General features: G+C 43.2%; 1 protein-coding gene across 1 annotated transcript in view; it reads right to left on the bottom strand.

Moving 5' to 3' along the window:
• Positions 1-13,916, bottom strand: part of csmd2 (CUB and Sushi multiple domains 2) — a gene marked incomplete at its 5' end in the record, with an annotated part of 568,918 nt that overhangs the window by 231,177 nt on the left and 323,825 nt on the right. Inside the window, 4 exons of the mRNA XM_080735514.1 lie at positions 1,616-1,803; positions 2,535-2,673; positions 4,144-4,335; positions 5,642-5,844. Of these exons, the coding sequence (XP_080591640.1) occupies positions 1,616-1,803; positions 2,535-2,673; positions 4,144-4,335; positions 5,642-5,844 (722 nt within the window). The remainder of the gene's footprint in view (positions 1-1,615; positions 1,804-2,534; positions 2,674-4,143; positions 4,336-5,641; positions 5,845-13,916) is intronic.

Genomic DNA, 13,916 nt, shown 5'->3' with positions numbered 1-13,916 from the left:
GCCCCCTGTCCATGCACACACACTCCTTGGCTGCCAAACACAACCTCCACCACTCATTTCTCACATGGCCCTCTTCAGCGCCACCATGAGGCCGATTCTTGCAAAACACATTTATGGACACTGCTCCTACAGATTTTGCCCTAAAATCACGCAAAGCAGTACACAGCATCTCTAAAGTCATGTCATCAACATGGATCTGTCCCATGTCCCATATTCCATGACTTTGCATATCATGAACACCAAATGCCTTTTCTTTGCAATTAGCCATACATGCCACTTAAAATCTTCACATCTAACTGCACATGGGCCTCTTCTAGCGCCACCATGAGGTTGCTTTTTGCACACTCTTATCTCTGGCAGCATGGTAGAATTGAGAAGGTGAGGCAATTTTCACACTCTTCTGCCCCTCAAGTCTGTGTTAACAGAATAACATCGGTGAGAAATAGACCATGCGGTTGATCAATATTTGTTAATTTCACGTTTGCAACAGCTAGTAGTGGACTCATTTATTTTCATTATCAAGAATGAAGAATCAAAAGTGGTTCTGTAGCTTTTGTGTGTGCCTCTGATTGTGTCAGCATGTGTGCATGTTCTGGGTGTTTCATTTTCTTAGTTCTTTTATAGTCGGCCACTTGTGGAGGCACGGCTCAGTGTAATTACACTCAGAGAAGCCGTGGTGCAAATGGGAGGGTTGTGATCAAGACTACACAGCAGAGAGAGCCTGCTCCGTCTCTGAAGCAGTCTGCACACTGCTAATCTCACTCATTTTGGACTTGAAACGAGACAAAATTAACCAGGGGAACAAAAGCACAAGGTCGATAAGCAGCACAGGGCGAATCCATTCCCACACCACCGGAGGGAGAGTTTAGAGAGACACGAATTGTTTCACTGGCACGTTCAAAAGGGCATGCATCACACACACACACACACGCACACGCGCACACGCACACACACACACACACACACACACACACACACACACACACACACACACACACACACACACACACACACACACACACAGGAACGGGCACACACGGGCACACAGACACGCACACACACACCAAGCCAGAACTCCACTAGTTTTTCTTTTTCCATTTGGCGTGCATTAGGCTAAACCAGGGGTCTTCAACAGGGGGTCCAGGACCCCTAGGGGGTCCTCAGAGTTACTACAGGGGGTCCTCCAAATCACCTTGAACCCTAGTGTCCATATTCTGAGAACTGTAGACAAAAATAGCAGATCTACAAGCTCACAGCGCCTCGTGCTGCGAGGCGTTGTGAGCTTGTAGATCGGCTATTTCCGGCAAAGAGGTTTGGTGTAGAGGGGAAAAAGAGCAGACTAAGTACAGAATAAAAGGTCAAGTTTATTAGGTAATGACAGCTCAAGTTGTTAAATATCTGAAAACACAAATTGAAATGAATCCAAAATACACTGATGATCGTGCTGTCAAACCATGAAACTATATGGAATCTATGAAAAGGTTGTGGGGGTCCGTGCTTCATCTCTCTCTCTCTCAACTAAGGGGTCCTTGGCCTGAAAACGTTGAAGACCCCTGGGCTAAACTGAACATGAATCATCAATCATTCCTGGCAGTACACCAGCCATGTACGGTACCTGTGTACTGCAGCACGAAGCCATTGCTGCTGAGCGAGGCGTCGCTGCGGAAAGCCAGGAAGAGCGTGTTGGAGCTGCTCTCTATGCGATCGGGGACGTCCGTGCCATAGAAGCTACCCAGCAGGGGGCTGAGGGAGTCGGGCCCGTCGTAGATGTGTAAGAAGTCGTAGCTGGGTTCCAGGCTGAACCTACAAAAAAAAAACATACAGAGAATCAGTGTTGTTTTTTACAGCAAATTTTGATTTAGTTTTAGTCATAGTCTTTTGAATAAAATGTCCTTTACTCATAATTTTGTCACCTGAACAGTTTTAGTTTTAGTCTAATTTGGCATTAACTGACCCCTGATTTTACAATTAGTTGCATGCTGAAAATAGCCGATCTACAAGCTCACAACGCGTAGCAGCGAGACGCGTTGTGAGCTTGTAGATCGGCTATTTTCAGCGCGCAACACCTGAGAGCAACCAAACATAAAATGACTGTCTTCTCCACTAGTCCCTCCCTTTTTAGTCTAGTTTTTATTTTGTTGACGAAATTGTCAATATATTTAGTCTTAGTTTTAGTCATCACAGCTTAGTTTTTATTTTGTTTTTATTTAGTTTTTGTCAGTGAAAAAAAGGTAGTTGACAAACATTTTTCGTCATAGTTTTAGTCGACACTGCAGAGAATAGGGGCTTAGAAAATATCTAAGCCTGGGTGAGAAGAGAGGTAATTGCTTGTAAAACCCATCTAATTGGCATAATCATTAAGTAAGTAAACCGACCATTTTTGCGTGCGCTATGGGCATCTACAGTAAGTGGTTAAATTTGATCATCTCTTTTTGGATTGCTTATCACCATAACGGTCCCAAATGTGATCATAGGTGTTGAAGTGCAATGCAGTATGGAGTCCGAGTGGACCGTGGCTCATGAGCAGAGCTTACTGGTTGAAGTTGAGAGCGATCACATAGTCCGGCGTGACGGTGACAGTCCAGTCACACTCCCTGCCATGGGGGTAAGGCTCAGGGTACTCAGGAGATAGGATCAGCCCACTGGGTCCGGTCAGGTTCCCTCCACATGGAGCTAAGCCACAGAGGACAAAATGTCATTAATAATACAGATAAACAGTCAAATCTGGAGTGTTGACTCAGCTCTTAACCACTTGAACCTATGAACTTCAATGCCTGGAGTCCCCAGGGATCTAGTATGTCGCACGATACGTGAGCTTGTAGAACTGCTATGTTTTCTCCCAAACAGGGAGGCTGGAGGCACACCGGATTGTACGGTGTAGCAGTACTGCACTACACAAAAATGTGTTCCCGGCCTGAGCCGTGAAAGCACAAAAAGGGGTTCCCATCCATAATGGGAGAAGTCCATAATGAGAACCAGTAAGACTCCCTAAATTGGGAGATAAGCGACCGCTGGGTCGCATGTAAAAATCGGCCTGATAGTGGCATTAAATGGGACCGATCTATGTTGATGACATGACTCTAGACATACTGTACTGCTTTGCGTGATTTTAGGGCAAAATCTGTCGGAGTAGTGTCCAAAAATGTGTTTAAAAAAATCGGCCTGATGGTGGCGCTAGAAGAGGGCCATGTGAGAAATGATGGGGTATCACAATGGGGTGGAGGTAGTGGTTTAGCAGCCAAGGAGTGTGTGTGCAAAGTTTGGCATGGATCGGGGCAATGGTGGCGGAGATATGAGAAGGGCAAAAGTGTGATGTGTGACGTGTGACTGACTGACAGACAGACAGACAGACAGACTGACACTCTCAAAAGACAGCTTAGATTCAGCACCCGCAGTGGCACACAATATTGAGACACAACTCACGCTTGTTGACACACCGGTCAACAGGTTCTCACCTGGTCTGCCCACGGCCTCCGTTTGTGTTTTCCACGGCTGCTATCAAACTAATTAAGCCAAGCACTGATTGAACAAGGCAGCTAATTATGGCACCTTAATTGCGACTGTTAATGACTTTGTGTTGTTTTCCAGAGCCCAAAGTTAATGCGCGCGTAGTCCTACAAACGGAAAGGACCGCAGCGGAGAGCAGTCTGTCTGATGGAGCATCTGCTGTGTTATTGAGATGGGGGCTAATCAGATCTCTGTGTCTGTCGCAGTGAGCTCAGAAGATGTCTAGGGGTCAGGCCAATTGAGCAAGCCACTTAAGATTCACTTCAGGACTCTATAAAGTGGCTGTGTCTGGGAATATAGGCAATATTTACAATGCTTACCTAGTAATTATTTCAGGAAAATGGCAGAAGTCTCGAGGATGCATTAGACAGGGACGCTACTGCCATGCAGTATACAGCACAACGTACGTAATCACTCAGATTGTACAGTTTTTAGTATTCTATTACATTTCGTGATCATATTAAGCCGAGAAGCAGAAATTCCATTATGAATGATCCCTTGCCATGTTATGTTTGATGTCATGACACAGGCTAACGTTAGTCTTTGACAATAATCAGCTTAGCGTTGCAGACGGTATTTCTATAGCAGAACATTTCTGCATGAACAATGGAACGTGGCGTTTGTCTATACATGTACCTGTGCAGGTCGGGGGGTCCGGCTGCCAGAAGAACCGGCTGTTGATCTCCGTGCAGGTGATCTTGTTGGCTCCCTGCAGCACGTAGCCGGGGTCACACTGGAAGACCACAGGGTCCCCGGGCTCCCTGCTGTCACCACTGCGGGTGCCGTTGGTGGGCAGGCCCGGGTCATTGCAGGAGGTCGCCGTGGAGACTACGCAGAAGTATAGGGACATAGTGGTTACGGAAATTGAACTGCATGACTGTGTTAGTATAAGAGCTGTACACTCAAAAGTTCAATAGTCTATGTGTGTCTTTGTCTGTGTCTGTGTACTGTACTGTACACAAGGGGCTAGTTTCGTTCACTGGAAATGAAGCCGCTTCCGGGTTCTTGTTGAATGTGCTGTTCCTATTAACGGCCCAGAAGATGTCGCTATTTCACCTTCTACTGGTGTCAAGAAACGTTCAGCTCAATGTACTGTAAGCCTATGAGGTTTTGGCGAACTTTACACTTGGATTTTATTATGTAGTAAACCATTTCATAATCTCTCTATGTTTTAAATAGCTAGTTTAAAGTATTTTTTTTTAAATCATGATACGCCTTTAGTACATTATGGTCACATTAATTTTGAAATTATGTTTCGAGGCTTACTGGTTATACAGAGTGAAGACCCACCCTCCAGCCAATATGTGTTAATTTGATTCATTTCCGTGTTAATTTCTGGAGCGGAGTAGAAAGATGGAGATAATTGCTGATAAAAAGGCTTAATTTACGGTCTATAGAAACCAAATGCGTCACATTGTCCATTTCTTTTTTTACAGTCTATGACTGTACACGAGCACTATGAACACCAACACATGTGTGCACACCAGAGGCGTCAATTGGGTATGGCAGGGGTATGCAGCTGCCATACCCTGGGTCCAGGGGGGGGGGAAAAAAGTTTTACTAGTTAGTTTTAGTTTTTACTTTTAAATATAAATCCATGAATGTCTATCTGTGCTAGTTATTATGTTGTTAAATTACAGTAAAATAACTACGAATGCAAAATGTAACAAAATGGTCCCTTTAACAAGGTATTATAATTCTATTCTCCACACTTGTATTCTCCCCATCTTGACAAAATGGTATATTCCCAGGTTCCGCAGGTCAGCTGCACAGGTGCAATTCATTATTGTTAATTGTAGCACATTTACTAACATGCCAAGTTTAGCTGCACTTGAACAACCATTCCAGGCTGCCATATCCAGCCCAAGAAACCGCTAGAAACCTGTGTAAAAAAAACTGTCAAAACTCGTTTTTTTTCAGACATTGTGAAAATAGCCGATCTACATGCTCACAACGCCTCGCAGCGCGAGGCGTTGTGAGCATGTAGATCTGCTATTTTCAAAATAGAACCGTGTTAAACAAAATGTAATTTCCATGAGGACTCCCATCTTTGCCATACCCTAGCTTTTGCTGAACTGACGTCACAGATGCACACAGACACGCACAAACACACAGCCCGCTCCCCCCCCCTCACCAGAGAACTGCATGGCGAAGCCCTGCTTGCTGGTGAAGAAGTCTGTGGTGAACTGGAGGCTGATGGTGTTGAAGGTGCTGTGGGCGTCCGGGGGCAGCGCCGAGCCGCTCAGCTCCCTCAGCGGGACCCCTCCCTCTTGGGGGCCGTCCCAGATACGCAGCACGTCGTGGACCTCCTCCGTGTGGAACACCAGGAAGTGGAGGCTGCAGATGGGGACAATGGTGTACCAAGTCACTAAGCTGTACTTAAGTACAATGTTGTAGTATCTGTACTTTACTGGAGTATTTCAATTTTCCAGTATTTTACGCGCACGCGCGCGCACACACACGCACGCACGCACACGCACACGCACACGCACACGCACATTTTCAGCTGTTTACCAAAGATAATTGGGACAAAGCAGAAAAAGTAAAATAAACAAAAGAAAAGCCCAAATCAGCATATATCAGATTACAACACATTGTATAAGACACTGAACCAGAAAGGGTAACAATAAAGAGTAAAGTCGAAGCAATGGATATTCTGTACACATAAGACCGGGGAAAGAAAGCCAATGTAGGAGGGTACCGGAAGGTCTGGGGATGGATAAAGTCAATATACGGTATGGCTGTTATTCACATGTGTGGTTTACTGTATGGGCATAACTGGATTCCTTAGAAATCTTAGAGCATATTGTTCCACCTGATAAATCCACTACAACTATTTGAAAACTTTAGTTAATAGTTACTTTGTAGATTTTGATTATCACAAAACCATCTACAAGCTCACAATGAGTCATTCCCGTATCTTTTCTGAGCAAGAGGCGTGAGAGGCGTGAGAGGCTCCTGCCTCTCAAGCCTCTCACACGCACGGACATGCAAACAACCCCCAAGATCACACCTCGACAATGTTTACAAACGCTTCAGTGTCACATCAGGGTGTTTTAACAAAGGAATGAGTCTGTATGCATATGAATACCATTGTCTGAACCTGTAAACTCCTGTAGACTAGGTGTTAAGTGATGTGCGTGTGACGTCATTAAATTGAGCATCTACCCAAACATTGAATCACAAATACAACACTGATTCTGCCTAATGCATATTTTTGGTACATTTCGATAGCAATACTTTTGTACTTTTACTCAAGTAAATGTTGAATTCCAGACTTTATACTGTATCAGGGTATTTCTATATTCCATTAAAACCTTACCTAAGTAAAAATAATGAGTACTTTTTCCACCACTGGATGGGGATACAAAGACAGATAAGCGAAGGACAATTTTATGTTGAAAGGAGCTCAGATAACGGATAACTGTAAGTTAAGAAGGAGACGGGCAGAGTTACAAAAGAGGGATATGGTTGGAATTTAATGGAAGTCTTCTTATCGTGCGCGAGTCAGATAGACATAAGAACGGGAATGAAAAGGAGGACAAAAGGGAAATGAGTCTGAGGGGACGTATAATGGAGGGAACGGGGTATTGTTATAATAAAATGTATTAAGGACGAGCGGAGATGTGGAACGTTTAATGGACGATCCGCAATGTCAGCCAAGTGCAGGCCTCTTCTGCGTCGTGTTTTTTTTTTATGCCTTTCAGTCTAGACATAAGGATGATGATGCTGTCAAAAATGTGTACACTTCACCCATGGCTTAGACAGCTGTCTGCTGCCTGGCTGGTGGTCCACTGGAGAACTGTCAAATTGTGTGTGCGTGCGTGCTTGTGTGTGTGTGTGTGTGTGTGTGTGTGTGTGTGTGTGTGTGTGTGTGTGTGTGTGTGTGTGTGTGTGCGCGCGCGCAGGGGCGTCACAAGGGGTAGGAAAGTGGGACTGAGTTACTGGGGCCCAAGGTGGAGGGGCCTTAATAACTTTATCTATTGAAAAATAGCAGATATACAAGCTCACAGCGCGGCACCGAGTGCCGCGCTGCGAGCTTGTAGATCTGCTATTTTTGAAAAGTTGTGAAAATGTGTGAAAGTCTTTGAATATATGTATTTTTTAAGCGAACATTTCTAACTCAAATTTTGCTTCTGGGGGTCCCTGGAACTAAATATTTTGAGATCGGGGTCCGTGGCCAAATACATATCATCTTGGGGGTCCTTGACATAGGTTTCTTGCACACATTTTCACGATTTTTCAAAAATAGCAGATCTACAAGCTCACAGCGCGGCACTCGGTGCCGCGCTGTGAGCTTGTATATCTGCTATTTTTCAATAGTTAACATTCATGGGGGGCCCGCAGTGAATCCTTGTACCCAGGGCCCAGAATTTGGTGTGACGCCCCTGTGCGTGCGTGTGTGTGTGTGTGTACGTGTGTGTACGAGTTGGGGTAACTGTACACATAATTTATTTCATGCCTATGAAATAAATGTAAATAAACAAACCTACGCCCCAAAAACACATGAGAACGCTAGGGTGCACTGTGCACATATGTTTCCATGGCATGGAAAATAACAAACACTGAGGGAACTAAATATCATATTCCTATACGACAGATGGGAAACCGACTATTCAATTAAGTCCTATTGTTGGCATTCACCGCTCAATATAAGAGCAGCATCTGTCAACAACAGACTGCAGGGTCCCCCATTTAGACATTTTGAGCAACATTCCGAGCAGGTTTCACTTACAGCACAGTCTGGGAGAGTTATTTAAAATATGCTAAACATGCCCCAATTCTGGAGACATGGTTAACATATTCAAAGCGTATAAGCAATTGGCTCATGCTTCCATTTGGACCCATTCAAAGCTGAGAAACTCTAATTTTCCCCACTTCTAGAGAAAAATAAAATGTGAAATTCACCCCAGTTGCCACCAGTTTGAAGAAATAGACCCTGGTGTCCCTATTTTGGGGCAAACATGATTCAGTAAAAACATCGACAGTTACAGTATCACACGAGTATAGGTCACATCATTCTTCATCACCCATTAGATGTCCACTGTGCTTCCTGCAAAGGAGTACAATCTGTTTTGGCTGCAGCAGCCCTCACCAAACATTTCACCATTGTTCCCAAACTCCATGTAAGGTTACCTAAAACAAGATGCACCATTTCCTGCCAAAGTTAACCCTTCAAAATAAAATGCAAAAATACAGCAACTAATTATTCACAATGACTATAGATTAGAAAATGTTACTCTGAAGAGAATTCATTCTATAGGAAATGGCTAGTTACATTCAATAATTAAAATTAGAGTTAAAACATCTAATGAGGTGGAGGCTGATAAATAACAAATATTAATAATGTTATCTATTCCATAATAATATTTGACACGTATAAATGTTGTTGTTTATTTGAATGTGCTGAGAAAAAAAATGCCTTTTATATATTTTTGAAACATGATATTTTGTATTTCCACAGTAGCACCATTCTCCCCTTTGCAGTGCATTATGTTCAGAGGACACTACTCAAGATCATCATCCAAATGGAGTTCACATTGCACATGACAACACATTTGACAAGGTACTACATTGACCGGTTTATTTTGGGAATGTCATAGACAAGGCGACACACACCAGTGACTTGTCTGGCCGTATAGAACACTGGTCAGGTGGAAATAGCAGATAGACCATTACACAAGTTAAAGGTGAGCGGGTGCTGGCTCCGGTGCCTCCACGGTACGCGCATGGCTTTGTGCATGTGTCTTCGACTGTATCCTTCATGAAATGACGCAGGGGGAAACAGTGTCTGGTCAGCGGAACCGAGAAAGCGTGACTCAGACCGTTATGCTTACTGCTCAGAAAGTAGAAAATCCTCAGCAGAAAACACTATACTATCGATGTAAAACCCCAGTGCTCGGTTTAATTCCACATACCGGTGGGGGGAAAACTCATGCATCACAAAACAGAATGGCTGGAGGGAGGAAATAGCACAATTTTGGTGCATTAGATTAGCGAGTATGGCCATCGCTGGGGATTAATAAACTCTTCTACAATTTAACTTGATCCCCACCACTTCCCCCCTCTGTCTCCTTCTCCGTCAGGGGTTTAGCTAAACTAACACGGGAGGAAATATGCACATATTTGCTCCGTTCCTCTCCCTCTCTCCATGTACTGTATGCGTTCCGGTGGGCGTTGGGAGATATGTAAAGAGTGCCACTCCCATGTATCAAAGCTTCCAGCCTGTAGGCAAACAAACGAACACACGTGCACGAGCACACACACACACACACACACACACACACACCAGCTGACAGAGGAAATTATGGTGCTTGACGAAACTTTGGTATTGATACCCCCATCTCTACAAATCCATGCCTTGAGCTATAGCTGACGCAGAGGAAACCCAACAGCCCAGCGCTCTGTTGGCATCAGCAACAAGTCCCCATGCCTTCTGCATAATTGGTGTCAGAATGCAACTCCCATACTGTCTGATGTTTGAGATGTGCCCGAGGCTACTCGACAGCATGCAGTGTGTGCGCACGTGTGTGTGTGTGTGTGTGTGTGTGTGTGTGTGTGTGTGTGTGTGTGTGTGTGTGTGTGTGTGTGTGTGTGTGTGTGTGTGTGTGTGTGTGTGTGTGTGTGTGTGTGTGACCTACTTGGCATGTGGCTGAGCATGTACACATACGTAAAAAAACTAACAAACGTGGACAAGTGTGCAAATTACATTGATGTACAGCGTGTACTCATGGCCATGTTCAAGTGCAGTACCCACTACCGTGCACAGAGAGAGGGACCCAGGCAGAAGTACACATTTTTATTTTAAATAAAAATATGCAAAGTAGAAAGAAAGTCCGGGACTTTAAGTCCCATATTCAACATGTACTTGAGTAAAAGTATGAAAGTGTTGGCATCAAAATGTACTTAAAGTACCTAAAGTAAAAGTACAAAATGTTTGAAAATAGTAGATCTACAAGCTCACAATGTTGTGCGTTGTGAGTATGTAGATCGTCTATTTTCAAATAGCCTAGGTATAAAATAGGGCTAAAGTGGTTCATGTATGTTTTATAATATTATAATGTGAGTAACTAGTAACTTAAAGAGGTGGTTTTCATGTGTCTAGGAGATTGACAGTATTTCATTAGACCCCCTGATGTGGTTGTTATGAGCAATTATGTATTCCCTTTGCATTTTGGATTTCTTCCTCGAGGCTGCCACCTTGTGGGTCAAAAGGGCCGATCCAAAAACACAGATAGAGTGACATCATTCTATCTGGGGATAATCATCCCCTCCCCTTTTACCATTCACCCAACACTTTGGGTGTGGCTAAATTCAGCTGGGTTACCACCCACCATGACAACCAGGCATACTTAATGAACTGGTTGGTGTGGCCACATAAAAACCTAATTTTAACTCTTTCTGTACACTTTTATAATCATAATACCTGATAATAATGTTTTGGGGGTGGGGGGAATCATGGCATTCATGTTTAATAAATAAATGTTGTGGAGTAAAAGTACAATGTTTGGATCCAAGATGTGATGGAGTAGAAGTAAGAGTATTGGAAATTTGAAATACTCAAGTAAAGTACAAATACCTCAAAATTGTACTTAAGTACAGTACTTTAAGTAAATATACTTACTTTACACCACTGCCCAGAGCCACAAACAGTTCTTCTTACAGAACAGCAGAGGCAGCGTGTTTGTGTGAATGATACACATGATCTTAGAACTAGCACAAATAAGCTAATCCCATCCACAGCCTTATTATTCCCCTGCTTAGAGAGCGCTCATCCATTACTCCCTCAAGCGCAGGCGGGCCGTTTCAGACGATCATTTGAAGCCGATGGAATATTATTATTGTGAATCTAAAAACAATATTGTCTCACAACACACGCACGCACGCACAACCACATCCAAACGGCGTTGTGGTGTCCCTGTCCATTATTTAGCTGGTGATACAGTAAGTAACCATGTGTGTTGTTTGAAAGGCTTTGTTCTGCAGCCTGCAGGCGAACCCTACTTGTTTCTGATCTTTATTACTGGCTGTCCACACAGTTTTTTTGCCAGTGAAAGGATCAGACTTTCGTATTTAACCCATTTAGGCCTAACCTATAGAATAGGGCTAAATCAGAAATTAGCCTACAAAACAAATATGTTGCTACATACTGTACATGTACTGTAAGCCCCTCCCAAACAGCAAAATGTGTTCCTGAATGGGTTAAGTCAGACATTGTTGACCATCTGCATTGTAATGCTTACGTTGTGCTCTGAGATAGGACGTTGGTAATCACCAAACAAGAGTTCTCTGACAAACCCAGTATGACTAAGACATATTGGTTGGATTGGCAGTGCGACGTAGGTGTGAGGGCCACGCAGCGGCCCGAACTCTATAGATGTGAGGCGCCCGTAATGGCCCGAACCTCTAGTGCAGTAAAACATGCAGTGTGCATTTATCTTTGAGAGTGTACAACATATTTTTTTACCATCTCAAATTAACACTGCAGGTATTACCGTAGCTTTTTAAACGTTTTCTTTTCTTTCTCCTTTGTACATCATGTCATTGCCAGAACCAATTAATCATTCAGACAATGTTCTCATTCAGTTCAATAAATCAAAACCACAACATGTACTTTATGTAACAATGATTATCTAATGTTTTTCTTTTTTATCATCATTCCCAGAAACTGCCTGGTGTGGGACCCAGTCGGAAGAGTGCCATCTGGCAAAACTGCTCTCACTTCCCCCTTTTTTGGCTGACTGGGAACATTTCACTAGTCTTTTGGAAATGCAGTAATATACTACTGTAATCACTGGATAACATGTTTTCTTTCTCATTACTTCATCCACAGAAGTCAATAAAACTTTTGTAATTATCATTACCATTCATTCAATTAAATCTTTTCAGTCACACATTAATCAATAGCCTTGATTCCAGGCTGTTACAGTATTAATCAACCATATTCAATTAGTTATACTTCTTTAACACACTAATGTGATTTTGTCATTCATCATTCATGCAAACAAAATATATAATTCGATTTGATAATTAGATTAACTTCCTTTATGTTTTTTTCAATTGCTCTTTCTGCTTATACTTCTTTGCACAGCGCTATTGCTTGGCTAAAAGCTCACGTGTCGCAATGCAACATGCTGTAGAGCTTGTGAATAATCTAGTTTTGACTGTAATGACATGCCCAAAACAGCACTGTAACTTGGGGTGCTCTTTTTTCCCTCTAAAGTTTAAACCAGTGGTCCTTGAGGGGGTTCCAGGTGGTCCCCAGCTAAGTGATGGAGAGGTGGTAACCAAATGCACCCTTATAGATCTTTAACTCTAAAATGAAACCAAATGGACCTTTACGGATCCATCTGGTTTCATTTTACGCTCTCAAGAGTTACATTTTTGTTGCATTACATAATTCTAATTTCTCTCGGTCGTCCTCAGACGAGCTTCCATCGGAGTCTCCAATCTTGCCGGTTCTCCATACACCCGGCCAGCTCCGAAGAGCTTTCAAGAATTTACAAGAAGTCTACACAATTACCAGAATTGATATTTTGACATCTGACATCAAATAAATAATGGCCCTTGATATGAAAAGGATTGAAAACCACTGCTCTACACCAAATCTCGAAAATAGTTGATAGGCTGTTTTTGGTGAATGTTTCCTCTAGAATAGGGATGCTAGTGCTCAATTTGTAATGGCAAGACTTTATGTGCAGGCTCAGTGCAAACCCAGTCAGCAATCTTGTTAATGCTCCTACCTACCGGTTCTAAATGGGTGAATCTCCAAACAGACGACAGACTGCTAAATACGGGAACAGTTAAAGCCTCTTCTATCAGAGTCCAGGGTGAAGATCTATTCACTTCACCGTGGTGTAGTTTTCTAGCTATCACCTAAAAATACATAACAAAGCCTAGGTGATAGCTAGGAAACTACAACGTTAACTCCATAGAGGCTTAAGGGCCACTTTCTGTCACTTAACGCCAGCTAATCTGCCAAAGAGCGGTTCAACGGCTAGCCTCTCTGCACCAAGGGAAGTGGGAGACACACTCGATAGCCTCCGCCCCATCATATTCCATCATACAAGCACCTCCACACGCATGCTGTTATGTTAATTCAGGTACGGAACGATATGCAAATGTTCACATGATCCACCTACACTTCACTTCCCTCCCAATGACTGTAGAAGAGGAGTATGCATGGGCATTTTGCAGGTTTTTCAAGCATGATGAGATGAGAGGAGACGAGACGAGACGATATTAATCCCTGGAAGGAAATTCAGAACTTGTTGATAAGTCGGGGAGAATGCATACCGTCATACTGTAGTTACAGGTAGTAGTTACAGACATAAATGTGTGAGGTTGTTTGACTGACTACAATATGCATGTTTGTTTGTGTGTGTGTGTGTGTGTGTGTGTGTGTGTGT

Source organism: Nannobrachium achirus (genome assembly GCF_963921795.1).
Source record: "Nannobrachium achirus genome assembly, chromosome: 10".
Taxonomy (NCBI): Eukaryota; Metazoa; Chordata; class Actinopteri; order Myctophiformes; family Myctophidae; genus Nannobrachium; species Nannobrachium achirus.
Note: the sequence above shows the minus strand (reverse complement) of the source record. Positions and strands in the feature narration are given on the sequence as shown.